This window comes from Trichomycterus rosablanca, chromosome 23 (genome assembly GCF_030014385.1).
Source record: "Trichomycterus rosablanca isolate fTriRos1 chromosome 23, fTriRos1.hap1, whole genome shotgun sequence".
NCBI lineage: Eukaryota > Metazoa > Chordata > Actinopteri > Siluriformes > Trichomycteridae > Trichomycterus > Trichomycterus rosablanca.
The window spans coordinates 12,334,611-12,353,367 of NC_086010.1; the positions used below are offsets into that span (position 1 = coordinate 12,334,611).

Sequence of the window (18,757 nt, forward strand, 5' to 3'; positions counted from 1 at the left end):
CTAAACTGAGGGTACGGATTACTAAACCGAGGGTACGGTTTACTAAACTGAGGGTACGGATTACTAAACCGAGGGTACGGATTTTGTCTTCACATAATTTTTTTCCTTAGTGACCCCTAAGGGGCTCCGTAATTCTTAGATTTAGATAGATGAGGATATAGATAATTTAGATCTATTTTGTTTTAATTATTGTTAATTATTGTGATATTGTATTGTTATAAAGTTTGAGTCCCTTAAAAGGATAATTATAGGTGGTGCTGTTACTATTTTTGCACTTCTGCAGCCTTTAATTACAATGCAAAAAAAGAAATTTGAGTCTTATTTTAATTGCATTATACAAGAACAAAAAAAATCGTAATCGTAATCAACAATCGGGTATAATTTTAAAATAATCGAGATTTTTTTTTTTGCAAAATCGCCCAGCCCTAAAACACACACACACACACACACACACACACACACACACACACACATTCATTTATAGGGCAATTCAGTGTCTCCAATTAACCTGACTGCATGTTTTTGGACTGTGGGAGGGAACCTGAGCTCCCGGAGGAAACCCACACAGACACGGGGAGAACATGCAAACTCCACACAGAAAATACCCAGTCCGCCCCGCCTGGGGATCTAACCCAGGACCTTTTTGCTGTGAGGCGATAGTGCCGCCCACTGAGCCATGGTGCTGCCCCCAAATCTATTAAGAACATTGTTAATTTTTTTATTGCTATGTGAAAGAGACTCATTTTTAAACCCGCAATCCTGCTTTATGTTTTTTTGTTATAAAAAACTATTAAAAATATAAAATATAAATAAACAAAATAATACAAATTTATGAGAAATAATGCTACAAGACCTACAGTAATTATTTAAGTGTTTTTATAGATATAAAGATATAGATATTTGTTTTCCCTTGTTAGCACAGGTTGTGAGGTTGATATAATGTGTAATCATCCCTGTCAAGTCTCCCGTTTTGGCCGGGAAACTTACCGTATTTTACCCCTCTTTCCCGCCGCCGTTATTGTGGTATCTTCAATCATCACATCCAAATATAATATATTTAAGTGTCTTTATTATTAACCAACAAATCTCAGATAAGCAATAAAGTCATGTGCAAACTCTCAGAACGGTAACTTTCTTCTGACCCTCCTTTAACCGCACCACAACAATAACAAAAGGTAACAGTGCCTCCCACAGGTTCAGCTCCCCATTACAGGTAAGTATTTTTATGTTTCCTTTACACAATACTACAATTATAATTTAAAAAACATTCCTGTGCCTCTCCAAACTGAAATGTCACTAACCTCGCGAGAACTGCCACCCAGGCTGCTGCAAGTGGCAGTTCTCACGAGGTCAGTGCGGACAGCGGGAACAAACCTGGAACAGGGAGAAATGGATGGATGCAAGGAGAGAGAGGGCATGTAAAGACTGCATGTAAATATCTAAATGGGACATCAAATTTACCTTTCTAAAGAGGAGCAGGATGGGGCAGAGTTATGCATTCTGTAAGGTTTGTAACTGTGTTTTTATTTAGGCTGTATTATAAGAATTACATATGTAGGAATGTCCACAGCATTTCAGTGTCAACAAAGGTAGGCCTATCAGATTCTGATCATCTAATTGTAGTTTGTAAGTGGTTCACAGGTGGTTATTTTAGATTTCTTGTAAACCTGTCTTAAAATGTAAGGGATACTGAACCTCGGTTGGGCTGGTGGGACGGCTCGAAGCGCGCGGCGGAAAATTTCCCTTATTTTTAAATCCAAAACTTGACAGGTATGTGTAATGTGTAAATGATATAAATCCTTTGTTCCTAAGAAGTCCATGTCTAAACTGAAATAATATACACTATTCAAGAGAAGAGGGATTTTTTACAGCTCAACCTTCTCAACCACAAGTATGTGAAGTTACAATTTGAAACTGCTTACAAAAACAAAAAGTTACAAGCAAAACGTTAAATTCATGTTAAGCAGAACTTATTTAGCATTATTTAACTGTTTAAACAGAGAAGCAGAAAAGTTTGTTAAAGCTGTACAATGTACTGTATATCACAATGTAGATGAGTTTAAGATGTGTGTTCATAACTAAAAAGCTTACTGTAACTTTATCTTTATTCACCAGAGAAAGAATTTCAGTACCAGATGTTTTATTGTATAATTCTCTTTCATTATTCTGTGTTGTATCCAGATTTTCAACATGGCTACTAAAACATATTAAGTGCAAATGTTTGTATCCCCATCATTTTTGTCATTACTTGAAATATACACAAAAAATTTTTTTTAATGACACATTTTGCTGGGTCAGAAATATACATACAACAACTGGGCAGAAAGTTATATTTTGAGTTTTCTTTTGGGATAAACTGGTAATTTATGATTCCCTATTGCAGTTTCCTTACCTCTTGCACCACCAAACTCTGGCCAAGGATAACTGTAACATCTGGCCCTTCCCACATGTGTGCAGTTGCCTGCCTGTGCTTTCCTCTCTGAGAGCTGTACTGTGTAAAGAGAATCACCACTTGTGCAGGTGCCTTGATTAGACATAAAGGTCGCCTTTTGCAGCTGCAGTGAAGTGAAACCATATTGGATCTTCTCCCCTTCAGATGAATTGTATCTGTTGGACACCAGGCCAGGTCAGTAGCACTGAGATTTGAACTTGAGAGCATGAGCTCTCTGCATTGGTGGACAAAGAGAAAAATAGAAAAAAGAGCAAGGGCAGTGATAGCTCAGTGGTTAAGGTACTGGACTAGTAAACAGAAGGTTGCCGGTTCAAGCCCTGCCACCACCAAGTTGCCACTGTTGGGTCCCTGAGCGAGGCCCTTAACCCTCAATTGCTCATCGTGTTCAGCTCATTGTGTAAGTCGCTTTGGATAAAAGCATCTGCTAAATGCTGAAAATGTAAATGTAAACCCAAGAACAGCTGTTGTGCTGCCAGTGGTACTGATGCACTGAACACATTTTCAAACGGTCAGTCAGAAGGACATAATTGGGTGTTCTAAAAGACAGGTAGTTTTAAAACTTCTAAAATCAGCCTAAAATTAAGCTCAATCCTTTATAGACTATACAGATTGTACTGTAGACTATAGTCTATGCAACACACTAAAGTTAGATAAACCTTCTTAATTTTGCCAAAATCAAGATCTTGTTGATGGCTATTAAAGATATAGAAAAATATGGAAATCCCAAGATAAGGTCCTTAGTGTATGTAAACATCTGACCTCAACTCATCTCAATTATTTGACCTTCTTATTTAGTGTGATAACATATTATTAAACCTTAAATGCATAATTAATTATTAATTTTGTTCTGGAGATAAAAACATTTGTACATTCATTTCCATACAAGCCACCCACAAATGGCATTTTTACTATAAAGATTAAAACAACATCTATTTTAAAACAAAAAAACATACTGAGAAATAGAAATCACACAATCTTACATTCTTGGTAACATCAATGATGCTTTGGCTACTAATGTAATAAAATGATGGAGGTTCTACTCTGTGAATGGAGTGAAGTGATTTTACATGACTGATATAGTCTCTCTTCCCATCTGCGAAATAAAACCACCTGTTAGTAATAACATAATAATAATAATAATAATAATAATAATAATAATAATAACAATAACAAGCGATTAAGGACTATAAAGGTCAAAGGAACCTACATTGATTATTGGGACAAATGAAGTACATTTAGCCATTTATTGTTACACCTTAATAAGATCCTGTAGATTTGTAAGACTCACTGTGTCTATGCTGATGAAAAGTTCTCCATTGGATAGTTGAGGGATGATTACGGGAGTGTGTGTGGAGAGACGCTTCTCCCACTCAGTGGGGCCGAACACAGGAATGTCCTCCATAAAGAGACGCTTTAATTCACTGACGCTGGCGTGATGTTTTAATACCACCTCCTGTGTCACATCAAAGTCCTGATAGAAATATTAAAAGTGAGGTCATATTTTGCTTACTGTATATTTTAATTCAATTCCAGCTAATACTACCACATAAATAATCATTTACCTCCAGCATTAGAATGCTGTGACGAATATAAATTGTTTCACCCTCGATTTTTCTCTCTCTTCTCTATGGGAGTGTAAAAATAAAGAGATAAACAATGAAGCAGCAGTATGTTTGTGTACAGAACAAAAACACAATGGACACAATGCATAGATATAATTTCTGACACATTAATTTAGGTATTTAAGCTACATACTTAAAAATAAAATACAAACAAACACACAGTAATTGAAATAAAGAACTGGCCTGTTTGGAGCTCAGTTTAATCTTACGCTTTTGCACCACCTCTCTTAGAAAATTGTTGCAATTACAAATACTTTAAGATTTACATGTTAATTTTTTCTTGTTTGCATTTGAACTGCTGGGAAAGCTGGGAAAAGTCAAATCTCATTCCCTTCCACACAGAACTTGAAAATGGACTGGACAAAATTATTAGTTACTTCTCAAAATTGTAAGTAATAACTGAATTTCAATGATACAATGCTTCTTTAATTTGTAACTCACCTGTAACAGGTGCTGGTAATATAAAAATCACACTTATAACAATATTAAATGGAGGAAAGTGACTCAGTTTGTATGTACCACACTGAGCATGGAGAAAAAGAAAGAAGAGAAAAAATTGTCCATGGATGTGATAACTACATCAAAGCACATCACTGTACCCTCATACAGAAAAGGAAATATACATGGTCCCTACAGTCAAACATGGAGCTTCACAGATGTTTTGGGGTTGCGTTGCTGTTTCTGACACTGGATGCCTAGACTGTGAGCATGGCAGAATAAAATCAGAAGACTACCATACCAATGAATTTTGTCTCTGTCTGAGAAGAAGAACTTCTGGGTCTTCCAGAAGAACAATGACAGAAAGCGTACCTCAAAGAGCACCCAGATTGACACGAAATGGGTGTTTTGAAGTGGTCAGCAATAAGTCAAGCAATAAATCAAGCTCTAAATCACATCAAACACCCTCAAAAAGCTCACAAAACAACAGTTAGGAGTAGGCACCCTTTAAGTCTGAGAGATCTAGAACAATAGGCAGTAGAAGATTGGTCCAAAATTTCAGTAGATTGGTGTAAGAATGTTATTTATGGTCACAAAAAGAGATTGATTTTAGTTACTGTTTCCAAATGGTGTGCTACCAAATATTACCAAATAGTTAGAGGGTGCCAATAATTTTGTTCGGTCCATTTCTGGAGTTCTGTGTTAAATGACATAAGATTTTACTTTTTTCTTAGATTTCTGTGTTGTTCCAGTACAAAAACAGAAATAAACTTGAAAACCAAAGCATTTGTAATTGCAACATTTTTTTTCTGGGGAAAGTGGTGCATTTTCTGAAAGAAGTGCAAGTGTGCCATTTTTTTGGTCAAGTGTAATATGCATAACTTTAGGGTTTGAGTAAAATGAGGGAAGAAAACCATTAAAGAATAAATTAAGTGCCGAACCTTTCTGATAAGGACTGACTCTGTTTCTACCTGCAGAGAGAAAGAAAGACAGAATAAATTCAACTCTATATTTTAATGGATTGGTAGCCAAGCTAAAGCCATGTTCTTTATAGAGCTTTTATATATTTATTTAGGTTAATTCAAGTAGCTTTGTGTGGGTCAGTTCATGATTTGAACCTTGGATTCTTGTGTGACATCCTGTGTACTATATTGTGAAATTTCCAGTCTCCTCAGACTCTCCTCCTGATAGGAATGTCTTGTGATGCGACTTAGTTGTCCAGTGGGAGTGGAGGTCATAGGTTGATCAGCTGGAAACAGTGGACGGGCCTTAGGTAGATCCACTGGAGGTGTAACAGTAACTAAGGAAAAGTTCCAAAAAGAGAGAGATAAAAATGAGTGGGACAGATTAATTAATCACATAGTGCATCTACACTACACTCTAAAATTGCTGGGTTGTTTTTTCTACCCAAATGCTGGGTTGAGGCAGTTTCTCACTCAAATAACCCAACTGTTAGGTTATTTTCTCAACCCAGCACTAAGATTACCATTAGTGGTGGGCAGATCGATCCAAATATCAATATTATCGATATCAACGTTGGTATTGGTATCGGATCGATACTAGTGTGATGGGATCAATACTTTAGTTTTACTTTTTCTCTGCTACATTCAGTAAGTTTCTCCCATTTCGTCAGAAGATAAAGTCTGTACAGACACCGATCCTCTCACATTTTACATGCACACCTTGCTCCTCCCCTCCTGCTCTGCTGTGTTTTGTTGTGGTACCGTCACGTTATGTTGTTAAAATCCTAACAGACATGGGGTACATTGGTAGGTTGTAAGTCTTTGAATTAGTCAATTTTATGGAAATAATAGTGTAAACTATACGTAGTTAAAGTATGGACGCACCCTCCGCAAATGAATCAGAGCATGCGTAGTAAGGCATGTGTTTGTGTTTTGGTGAATGAGAGCTCTTTTCTTTTGACTTTGTGCTTATAAATGTAAACAGAATAGCATCAATTTTTTTATTTTAAATGAACAAGGACACATATATTTAGTCACTATTAAAAATGTACAAATTTATTCACCCAGCAAACACAACTATGTAGTATGAGTTAACTGCTTTTTGGTGATAGGCCATGATGGTAACGTTGTGAGAAAGTAAAGCACCTAGAAACAAGAAATCGGACCACTTTAAACAACTAAATTTATTTACAACCTTACTGAGAGCAGCTGCTTACAAAAATGCATGTATTACAATAATACACTTAAAGGTCATGAACATTCATTCAGATTTAGCAATTTGATGATGCATCTACCTTAATTATTAAAAAGTATCGGTATCGGCGATACTGGCCCTGTATTTACTTGGTATCAGATCTACACCAAATTTGGCAGTATCTCACACCACTAGTTACCATGTCCTGTTGCCAATGACTAAATTCCCTTAAGAATATAAATGTACAGTACATATGGAACGGCCTGTGTTGACAGATTGGGCGGATTTTATTTGAAACGGGCGGGTAATTGGTATTTATCAAGATATATCGCGACATTTTAAATAAATAATGTCACTAAATTTATAATGACCGATTTTAAGATATCAGCAGTTAATTAGTATAATGTTTTTCATCAGTATGTTTGGGCGGTTTTCCATGCATTTTTGGCGGATTTTGAAATACGTTTTAACACTGTAGCAATCTGGCAACCCTGGTAACAGCCAGGAACGGCAGTTTGGAGATTTGCTGCAGCAGCATATTTGAGCAAAGTGTTTCCAGTTTATTTTAATACTTTAAGTGCTAAGAAAATAGATGTTTGAAATATTTCTAAACCTCTGTTTAGTTTAATTCCATAAAAACTTTCAGTTTGCCCCTTTAAGTCATAAATATAAGTCCCCAGGAGATGCTAAAGCTGCTAACATTAGCGATAGACAAAATATCAGTGCAAGAATGAATGGAAATTGTAGCTTACTGCCTGTCTGCCTACTGGCTAGCTAACCTAAGAAAAGAAAAAAAGCTCGCTAAGTTATTTTATTTTAATAAGATATGTGGTAAGATATTTAATAAGGATGTGGTCAATATAACGAAAGCTAACTAAGATGTGAAATACGATTTCAGAAGCAAGTTATCGTTAGCTTACTTAGCTAGTGTATGTGTGTGCACCACAACCATTTAAATTAAATACTAAATTAAATTAAATATTCATAAATGTGTTTTTTGTTTTTGCAAATACAGTAGACCCTTGATTTACGAACCGTTTACCATACGAACATTTTGGGTTACGAACGATCTTTTTCAACTTAACGTACGAACAAATTTCGGATTACCAACCGTGACGTCACGAACAAGTTGACTCTGACCGTCTCTCTCTCTCTCTCTCTCTCTCTCTCTCTCTCTCTCTCTATATATATATATATATATATATATACAGTATATATATATATATACAGTGAGCGAACATTTGGACAGCGGATGGTGTTTTCTTTATATTTTGTAAAATTCTATATTAAAATGGCCCCAAAGAAGGTGCAGAGAAAGCGTAGTGGTGAGACAATAAAACAATCTATTATTATTTGTTGTTGTATAATTACTCCTGCCAGTAGCTGTCACTGTGTATCAGACAGAGGGGACAAGAAGAAGGAAGTTATTCTTTCATGCAATTACACCTACAAAATACAACACTATTGAAATAAAGAAGGAAATAACAGAGAAATATGAGTTATTGTTGTTTCTGGTAGATACATTTTATAAAAAAAGAAGGAAATTTATTATGGTGTATGGTACAGCACACGTACTGTACTGAAATGTAATGTGTGTTTTTTATGTACAGTACTACTGTGTATTGTTGTTTATTATTGTTTATTACAGTAATGTCTATTCTATCGTTTAAGATTTAAGGGAAAATATACTTGTATTTACAACAAAAAAGACCATTTAAGACATTAGAAAGGTTAGGTAAGGGGGTGGTTTGGGAGGTCTGGCACGGATTAATTCTATTTACATTATTTCTTAAGGGAAAAATATTATTATATTTATATGTTTGTTAACTAACGAACATTTTGACTTAAGAACAGCCGCTCGGAACCAATTAAATTCATAAGTCAAGGGCCTACTGTAACGCCTATTGAATAAAAAAAGGGGTCAGAAGGATTTTGCCCATCTCTGCTTTTTGTATAGAACTACAGAAGATATAAGAACAATATTTAAAAAGATAAATAAATAAAAACAGCATGTAACTCCCCTACTAGTCCCCTACTTTTATTTTAACAAAAAAGTTTTATGTAAACTATCAACCTCATTTTTTAATTATTAGAATATTAAAGTGCATGGAAACATGGATTAAATCATTTGCAAAATTAAATTATTAAGGTAATACATTAAGGAATGTTAATTAAAGGAATGTTCCTTAAGTCCTTAAAAGGCTCAGTAAAGTCACTTGTAGTAATATGTGAATTAAATGTTTACCTGACACTCTCGGTTGCCATGCTGTTCTTTCATGTGAGATGATTCTGTCCAATCCTACCATTCCAGGAGAAAGAGACAACAAGGCCATACTTAGAACTCAGGACAAGGAACCAACTTCAGCCCAAAAGAACTGAAGAACTGCTTCTTTCTTACCTGACTTTTTAGTCTGAACCCCCAGCAGGATGTACCAATCATCATCTACATCTCTGTGAGGCTTGTCTACCCTGACCACAGGTACTTGAGGAGGTATTCTGCCCCTCTCCTGATGCTTTTTTCTTGCTTCTTCTTTGAGCTGCATTTCCTTTATGTCTTTTATTCTACTTTTCCCCAGGATCCATGTGTCTGATACACCTGTAGTAGTACAACCAACAAATACATCGGTAAAGTAGAACACACTACATCCATGTGTCCTAATCCTGGCCTCAGCATATACTCTAGGTGGGCTGTAGTTCATCTATATTAAATGTAATGACATAGAGACTACTACATTTGATACCTTTAAAGTATTGGTTTACATTTTAAAAATGTAAGCTGTCCAAACCTGAAGCGGGAGCTGAAGCATCATATGTCACTAAAAGTAAGATTTGTTATAATTTTGTAAATCCAAGTAAATCCAAAAATGTAAAGTTAATCCATTTATTCAATTAAAACCTCTATTCAATTAAAATAGTACAAAAGTAAGTTTTATTTAGGGTAAGTTTTATTTAGGGTAAGTTTTATTTCATTTATCTAGCAGGAATTAGTGTAGATTTACTAGAAGATGAAAGTTAATAAGGACATTAAATAACTTTCTTGTGCTGTTTTCCATTAAATCCTGACAAGGACAGTTTACAAATCATTGTTTTGCTTTTACACTGAGTGTGTGCATTTGACAGCTCTTGTTTATTTTAATGCTAATACAAAAGCCCATCATCACAGAGAGATTTAGTTCTTGAGTTTGAATATCAGCTGTGTTATCCAACCTGGTAGATGCTTAACAGATAGGGTTAGTTCATTAGATACAGTTTTTCCTCACTATTACTATCACTATCTGCTGTATGGTTGAGGTGACAGCACAAGTAGTGGAGAAACACATAAGGCGTAGTGTGACTTTTCGTATGCGGTACAGCTCTCTGTGAGAAAGAGGCAGACGACAATTGCATGCATAATGGAAGGGGAAATTGCTAGTCTTTTGGGACAGAATAGGACTGGTTTAAGCGGGGAATTAGATATACACAAAAAAGGAGGGAAAAAAAGTCACACAGCCTAGCTAAACAGGATATGCTACAGTTACATTAATATTACTTAAGTAACATTGTTGCTACTCTTCCCACCAACAATATTTGGCTTGGATATCATTACCTGTGGCCATTCTCCTCTTCCCGAAAGGTGTCTGGTCAAAAAGCCTATACCAGCTGTCATCAACCTCACGCATCACGACTGGACCTTTCTTTTCCAATTCAGCTTTTACAAGCTTCTTTCTGATGTTCATGGACTTCTCCTCAATAATTACTTCTTTTTCTTTCATCTGTATTCTCTCTAATGTGTCTTCATGAATCTGAATCACAGGCACTGAAACAAAAAACAGTTATTATTTCATTGTTGGTCTGAAATCTTTATAACTGTTTGAGACAATTATATATTTCCATACATAACTGTTGAAATAAAAATGATATTCATAGCTAAAGTATTGTGCAAATTGTGTGTTTTCCCAGAGAACTACATTTAAAATCAGCAGTATTTTCTTGAGGTTTATTTCAGTCTTTATGTTTGCTTTATTACAGCATTGTTTAAAGCACATCTCATATTTACATTAACCATGGCAACTTCCAACTAAGAGTGTGCAATCAAGTGACTAATTAGTAAGAGCCATGCTTTAGGGTCCAGTTGACTGGTAATGGGAATTGCAATCAACAGTCCAATCAGAATCAGGCTTTATTGGCCAAGTATGCTTACACATACAAGGAATTTGAGTTTGGTTACAAGAATGCTTACAGTGCACAAAAAAACTCACTCTCTCACACATTCACACCTGTAAAAATGTGCACGTGCAATTCACATTATGGGTTATAATGTGCAGTTATTGTTATGTGCAATATAGAAAATATAAAAATAGGAAATGAACAGTAAGCGTATGGAATATTGTGTCATTATATAAATTATATAAGTAATTTGTGCAAGTCTGCAAGTGTCCAGAGAATGATCTAAACTGGTGAGCCACTTTTGCTTTCATAAGGTTTAGGGTGGCACAGAAAGCATTTGTTCAACTAATTTTGGTCACATGACGTCATTAACCATTTAGCTTTTCTACCATGGTCATGTGACTTTTTATCTTTTTCATTTTTGTGGTTTAAAACAGATCCTTCTCATGTAATATCTCACTCATTAGCAATACAAAAATTTATACATTATACAAAACAGATTAGTCATTACCTTTGCCAATACTCCTGTTTCTGCTCCTCTCCTTTAATGGTATCAGGTCAAAATGTACAAACCAGCTGTCATCAACCTCACGTGCCACAACTGGAATCTTTTCCTCCAGTTCTCTAGCTTTCAAATGCCTTTGTTCAATGACCTCAAGATTTTCCTTAATCGTGACTCTTTCTTGCCTTCTTAGACCTGCTGTATCTTCAAAATATGCAGTCACGGGCACTAGAAGCAACAAGCATCATACTGTTAAGCTATGCATGTGCCAGATATTTAAGTATTCCTCAAAAAGTTATAATTACAGGAAACATCAAAATAAAAAGTCTGTGAGAACAGAAAGTGCTTTTATTGTGAAGTGGTAATGCCTACAAGAAACAAGCGCTTAGCATCAAAGTTGTCTCAGTAATAGTCTAAAGCGTTTTAATGCTTTAAGGCAGTTTAATAAGGTGACTGGATCCGTGTTTAATGTGCCTGATGTAATCCAACTAAAATGCTCCCTCATTAGAAAAGACATAGTCTCCTCAGCATGGATAATGGGTTGTTCTTATATCTTATATGATATTAATAAGAATGTCTACAATGAGTATTGTCTTAAACATAGATTTATCTGAATGATAAAGGTAGCTTGGTTATTATTACCTTTGGCAATACTTCTCTTCTTAAATGGAGTTTGGTTAAAAAGCACAAACCAGCTGTCATCAACCTCACGTGGCTCAACTGTCATTTTCTTTTTCAGTTCTCCACCTTCCACTTGCTTCTTTCTGATGATTATAATCTTCTCCTTTGTTGTTACTACATTTTCCTCAACTGTATATCTTTGCTGAACTGTCAGACCTGCTGTGTCTTCATAAACAGCAGAATCTAAAAGAAAAATAAAGATAAATATAGTAAGTATTTATACACTATTATTTTTATTTAATATACAGTGGTACCTTGTAACTCAACATCCCCTAAACTCTAAATCTTTGAAACTCAACGCCCTTCATCAAGAAATGTGTACCCTTAAACTCAACATTTCCCGCTTTGCTCAGTGCTCAGCTTGAGCAATGCAGTAAAACGTCATCAAAGTGTGAATATGAGACAAAAGAAATTGTAAAAATCAGCTTTTTATTTCAGTGTATTTTTATATTATGTTTGTTTTATTTTCAGTGTATAAGTGTCAAAAACAACCCCATTATTTTACATTAGCCTAAAATATATGCAAGTCCACGGGACCATGGAATGCATTAACAGGCTTCCCATACATCCTTATGGGAAAAAATACCTTAAAACTCAACGCCACTCCCAGAACCAATTGACGTTAAGTTTCAAGGTACCACTGTATACAGTAAGTATTTATACAAAATTTTTTTATTTAATAGTTCCAATACATATATCAACCTCAAATTTGTTCTTCAACTTCGAAATTGTTCTTATTAGTATAAACAAGTATGTATTCATAAGCATAAACAAAGACATGTTATAATAATTAAATTCATAGTTTTACATATAAATTTGCCAAATAAAAATAAAAACTTCCAGAGCCTTACAGGTTGCTTTGTTGACCTTTTCAGACATATGTATTTAAATAAGTGTCTGGATTTTTTTTTAACCATAGCATAATGTGCTGGTTGTTGAGAACTTTTAGCCTACTTCAGCCAAAAGGTTCTATTTAAATCATGCTTATTCTCAGGTAAAAATAAATTTAGAAAGCACCAGTTCAGTCATTTAAACTACAACATATTAAGGTAGACTAATGATGCAGATGTGTATGTGTACTTTTCTTACCTGACTGAAGACTCCTCTTTTCATAAGGTATCGGGTCCAAAAGCACAAACCAGTTATCAGTACCTGGCTGCACTACTCGACTCTTCTGGTCCACTTTAGAAAGTGTTTCCATCATGGCTTCCTTTCTCTCCTTGGTTGTCGTTTGGTTATATGTGATTGTCTCTTGCTTATCCACAAACTCAGCTTTTTTCTCCCTGGTCTCTTCATAACCATATATATCTGTACTGGGCACTGAAACAAACAGGATGTAATCAGGATAAGTCTGCATACATGTCTACTATGTTTGTATACAAATATTTTTTTCATCTTTGTGTTACCTATTTCTTTAGCAGGAACATCAAGCAGTGTAAACCAGTCATCCTCCGTCTCTTTAACAGGATGTTCTCTCTTTTTGGGTAGGTGTGTTTGTAAGATTTTCTTCATTGGACTTTCTCTCTCCTCCTTCCATTTTATCACCTTATCCATTTTCTTTTCTACTACAATGTAAACAGACAGACTTAAGGACCCAACGCTTGGTGTTAATCTTGTGTGGCACAAATACAGCTTTTGCCTTTAAAAAAAATTTAATTTATGAAGCCGGACAAAATAGCAGTTAATATCATAGCATGATATCATTGGGTAGATAAAACCCATCGGCACACATGATCTCACAGAAACCAAGTGTTGCTCTCTTGGCACACTGAATTGCCCTATAAGTGAATGTGTGTGTGTGTATGTGTGTCTGCCCTGTGTAAAATGCAGTAAAAACAAGAATAGTACAAATAGTACAAGAAAAAAAGTACAAAAAAACAGTTTACTGTTACAGTTTATTGGATGACTTAATTGTATTTTGTAAATTTGTTTGCAAAACTGAGGCTTTCATGGATTCTCCTCCTATACCCAATCATGATACCATCACCTGTTACCAGTTTACCTGCTCACTGTAGAATGTTTTACATTTTTTTCATTCATTCATTCATTATTTGTTTTATGACCACTTTATCCAGTTTAACAATTTTTTTTTCTTTTGGCATTTTCCCCCAATTTTCTTCCAATCTAGTTGTATCCAATAACCTGATTGCATTACGCTTCATCTCTACTGATGTTGACCTCCACTCTGACTGAAGAGAGCCGTGACTAAAACACATGAGCAGTAGCCGACTTCATCTTTTCACCTGCACAAGGCGAGTTCATATGTGGATCAGCTTGTGTACGGAGAGACACACCCTGCTCCACATTATTCCCCGACTCTGTGCAGGTGCCATCAATCAGCCAGCTCAATCATAGCTGCACCAGTTATGAGGACTCTCCTCTGACACCCTGTCCTTAAACAACAAGCCAACTATTGTTTGTGTAGGTGCCCAGCCTGCCAGGTGGCAGAGCTGAGATTTAAACAGATGAGTTCGAATCTAATTTTTTAAGTGTTTAAACTATGAAATACATATTTTTATAATTTTTACAAAACACAATCAAGTTAGTCAGCCAAAACATTATGACTTATGAGTCATTTCTTTGCACAAGGTTAAATACAGGTATAAGATACTTATTTTTATTGCATTTTACAAAATGGCCCAGCTTTTCTAAAAATTACATTTACATATCTTTTGTACATGAATTAATAAACAATATAACATACCCAATACAAATATTTAATTACATGTATACCTGGTGCTTGTGCGGTGTTAGTCTTACCTGAAGGTTGCATGGCCTGTTTAGATCTTGGCAGCAATTCCAGTAAACGATACCAGTCCTCCTTAAACTGGACTGGTGTGATACTGTTTGCCCTTTGAACAGACTCATCTTTCCAATGTATAATCTCTGCTTTTTGCTCTGTTGGATCCATGATGAAACCTTACATTTTGCAAAAATATAAGAATTAGTGATAATGTTCATGAATCAGACTAGAAGTTAGGAAGTAAAGTGCATTCATAAATTAAGCAATTTTTTATTCATACATTATAATTAATTAGATACTTTCTTACTATATACTACACGATCAAGAGTAACATCTAAACATCACAGCTAAAACCATGGGCATCATTGAAGTTGGCACTAGGCAATTAAACCTGTCCTAAAGTCAGTGATCTGGTTTGTATGTGGTTAAGATCAGGGCTATTGGCATACCACAATTTTTCTCCCATTTCATTCCCGATTTCATTTGGCTTCCTCTCTTCTGCTGCAGACCTCCACTTCTGACTGAGGAGAGCCGTGACTAACACACACCCCTCCAACATGTGTGCAGTAGCTGACTGCATCTTTTCACCCACACAAGGTAAGTTCATATGGGGCTCAGTCTTGCACACGGAAAGTCACACACTGATTTTTATTATCCCTCATCTCTGTGCAGGCACCATCAATCAGTCAGCAGAGATCATAATAGCATCAGTTATGATAAATCCTCTCAGGCATCCAGCCCTGACGAACAAGCCAATTATTGTTCGTGTTGGCATCCAGACTGCCGGTAGCAGAGATGAGATTCGAACTCATAAGACTAAAGTGCAACAAGATAATAATCTAAAGTATAAAGAGCAAGTCAACCTTTGAATGATTCAATGCAAGACCCTATAATGTAGCTGAATTACAACAATATGTGTGTTGCTCAAAATTACAGTGTTGTGAAAGACTGATTTCTCATTAGAAGCAGCAGTAACAGGAACTTTTGATCTGGAGAGCAAGGCCAAGCGTAATCTTGTTCTTAAGTAATAATATGGAAAAATGTGAAAAACTGAAACAGTGAAAACCAAAGGAGTAAAAACACAACAATGTAAAAACAGATGAACAATAAACCAAATACACCCAAAGCTGGCTCAAATTGGTGTGGTAAATTGGAAACACAGCAACATTGGAATGGGAAACACAGCAATAAAAAGGTGAGAAACAGTCTGGCCAGTCTCAGTGATGGTGTGCTAGCATATTAGACTGCTGTGCCACCAAAGAGCCCTGAGACAAATTCAAAAAAATATCTTTTTTACATGCATTATGATTTTCAGTTAATCATGTTGCAGAACCTGCATATCTGTGGTAGGAAATATTCTTTACATCTGATAAACCTTCTTACCTGCAGAAGCAGAAGACATTGCTGGTGGTCTGTATTCAAGGAGCCTGTACCAGTCGTCTGTCTCAAACGGTTGTCTTTCTTTGTTTCTGACTTGCTTCAGGTTCTGCTCCAACATTTCTACTTCATGTAATCTGAATTGAAGCTCTTTTATGTCCTGCAGTTTTTGTTCAATGGTCTCCACCTCTAGTAATCTTTTCTGTAATCCCTGTATATTTTCATCAGAAACTACTTGAACTTCCTCTATCATCACCTCATTTACTGTATTTGGTATTTCCACCCTCCTTATCGTTTGGTGATGTAAAACCTCCAGAGGTTCTCCCTTATATATTTCCTCCTTTGTTGTCTGTTTGTGTACTACTACTCCTTGTACCCTGTCCACATTTCCCATTTCTTCTATCATTTCCTCTATTACTTTAATTTGTTGATGCACTGCAATATCCAACTCCAGATTTTTTCCAACAGTGTCTGAAATATTGACATTTTTTAGGACTTCTTTTGATCTTCTGTCTTCCCATTCCAGTTCTTCTCTTTGCTTGTCAGCTAAATGAAACAAAAAAGATATATGAATGCTTTTAACACTGCATATTAAATCTACTGACATTTTGGTTTAAGTTCCGTTAAAGGGTTTATGAAAATCATAAAAAGAATGGTATGATTGGTAAGTGACATATTAACATATGAATCTTAAGAATTTATTTTTATTCTAAGCAAGCAGATTTTGCACTGGGTTGTAGTACAACCATAAAAAAAATTAGTCCAGATGAACCATTTATTATGTTTAGAGAAAACCTGTTGGTTTTTTATAACCCTTTGTCCTTAATTAATACAAATATGAGTTACTCAGTTTGTCTTGGTTTGTTTGTTTGGGTTTATTGCTATATCAGCAACGTACTGGCTATATTTACGGCATAGACAGATATTGAAACTGTACATCATTATTTGTTCAGATCTTTTGTTTTATATCAAGTCTGTCTAAAAAGAATTTTAATTGGAGGAATCTTCTGAAACAAGTCTTTCATGTTCTCAACCTTATAAAAGTCGTCTCTGATGGCTGAAATTTGGCAAATTCTGATGGTATGACCAATTCGGCACCTGGTTATAATTGTCTGGTCTTACCTTTTTAAGAAGTCTCGGTTTTATTCTGCAGTAATCTTGGATTTCTAAGTAGGCATCAGTTATTGGAATGTTTCTCGCTTCCTTTGCAAAGCTATCTGCTTTTTTATTACCTTCTATGCCCCTATGACTGGGAATCCAGCAGTAGACAATGGAAACTCCTCGGGTGTAAAGTTCTTTGTCCAATTTAAGCAGTTCTTGGATGATTGTGTGATCTGTTCTCATGAACTCAAGTGCTTGCATGCAGGATTTAGAGTCAGAGCAAATCACGTAGAACTAATAACTATGTGTCTGATGGTCAAGAGAAGCGCATGAGCCTCTGCCATGAATATTGAGACATGATGAGGGAGACGGATACTGTAAAAACGCTGCACCCACATGGTTCTGTGTTTTCGATCCGTCCGTAAAAATAAAGGTGTGTTTTGGAAATCTAAGTCTGAAGAGTTGTATAAGGATAGGAAGTGACATAGTCTGTTTTGAGGACTTTGTTACATTAAGTATTTCACTGGGTTTCCTCAGAGTCCAGGGAGCAGGCAGGGGGGGCTTGGTGGAGTTTGTCTTGGACTTGGAAAATATGTTCTTTAAAAACCTGAACAAAATTAGTGTGATGCAAAATCAGAAAGCGTCAAATACTTTATATTACTGTAAATGATTCTTACAACCTGAACTTTGTATCAGACTTTCATAATTGTATTTGATTAGAAATATTTGAATCAGACACTTATTTTCTTACTTTATAAGTATTTACCCTTGTTTAATGATTCTTCTAGTCACTTTTGGTATCAATAAACCACATAGCTTTTCAAGACAATTCTTAAGCAATTTTGCACACCTTTGACAGCTATCACTGGAAAATTTTGATGCTAAAATAATTTAAAAGGAGTAAAATACTTATAAACTACATTATTATCAATTAGTTATATTAATTTGACTTGAAATATTTGAATCAGACACATTTTAAACAAATGTAATAAAAAGGTAAAAAAGTAAATTGTTTCTATTATCTATGTATTTATCCAGTTTCTTTAGTATTTATTTTTTGATAAAGGATGTGCCTTATAAGATATAAAATACATAAATTACTTATAATTCATGCTGAGAACTTTTACACAGATCCAATCAGACCACAAGACTTTTAGTATCATTGTTGGGTAATCAGTGATATTCTGTAATTGATTGGGACACCTTGAATATAATGGCTTAATGAACATACAGCTGCAGCCACTGACTTCTCCAAGTTAGAGTAATCCACTTACTCTAAGAGTAACCAACAGCCTGGCCTAGGCAGTGCTTCTGTCATTGTGAACCCAACTCTGAGGTATGTTTATTAACTTTGATGAGTTTTCTAGATATCTCTAGATCACACCTGGGTATTGTAAGGCCCCCGGGCCACAATCAGGCCCCTTGGCTGTTCCCATCCGGCCCGCATGAGGTCAGTGGTAATTAGAAATCAGACGTAAATAAGTTAGAGGGACCATACATCCTTTTTTTCAAGACATGGACTTCTTAGTATTTATTTA

The 18,757-nt window shown here is 35.5% G+C and overlaps 1 protein-coding gene across 1 annotated transcript in view; it reads right to left on the reverse strand.

Annotated features, from left to right (window-relative positions):
* Window positions 1-3,333: 3,333 nt before the first annotated feature.
* epb41b (erythrocyte membrane protein band 4.1b) overlaps window positions 3,334-18,757 on the reverse strand; it is a 40,715-nt gene continuing 25,291 nt past the window's right edge. The window contains exons 13-26 of the mRNA XM_062985211.1: window positions 16,125-16,664; window positions 14,759-14,917; window positions 13,405-13,563; window positions 13,088-13,318; window positions 11,960-12,181; window positions 11,327-11,545; window positions 10,256-10,465; window positions 9,068-9,265; window positions 8,915-8,968; window positions 5,631-5,812; window positions 5,454-5,483; window positions 4,015-4,077; window positions 3,741-3,923; window positions 3,334-3,545 (exon numbers count right to left, since the gene is read on the reverse strand). Of these exons, the coding sequence (XP_062841281.1) occupies window positions 3,516-3,545; window positions 3,741-3,923; window positions 4,015-4,077; window positions 5,454-5,483; window positions 5,631-5,812; window positions 8,915-8,968; window positions 9,068-9,265; window positions 10,256-10,465; window positions 11,327-11,545; window positions 11,960-12,181; window positions 13,088-13,318; window positions 13,405-13,563; window positions 14,759-14,917; window positions 16,125-16,664 (2,480 nt within the window). The 3' untranslated portion in view covers window positions 3,334-3,515. The remainder of the gene's footprint in view (window positions 3,546-3,740; window positions 3,924-4,014; window positions 4,078-5,453; window positions 5,484-5,630; window positions 5,813-8,914; window positions 8,969-9,067; window positions 9,266-10,255; window positions 10,466-11,326; window positions 11,546-11,959; window positions 12,182-13,087; window positions 13,319-13,404; window positions 13,564-14,758; window positions 14,918-16,124; window positions 16,665-18,757) is intronic.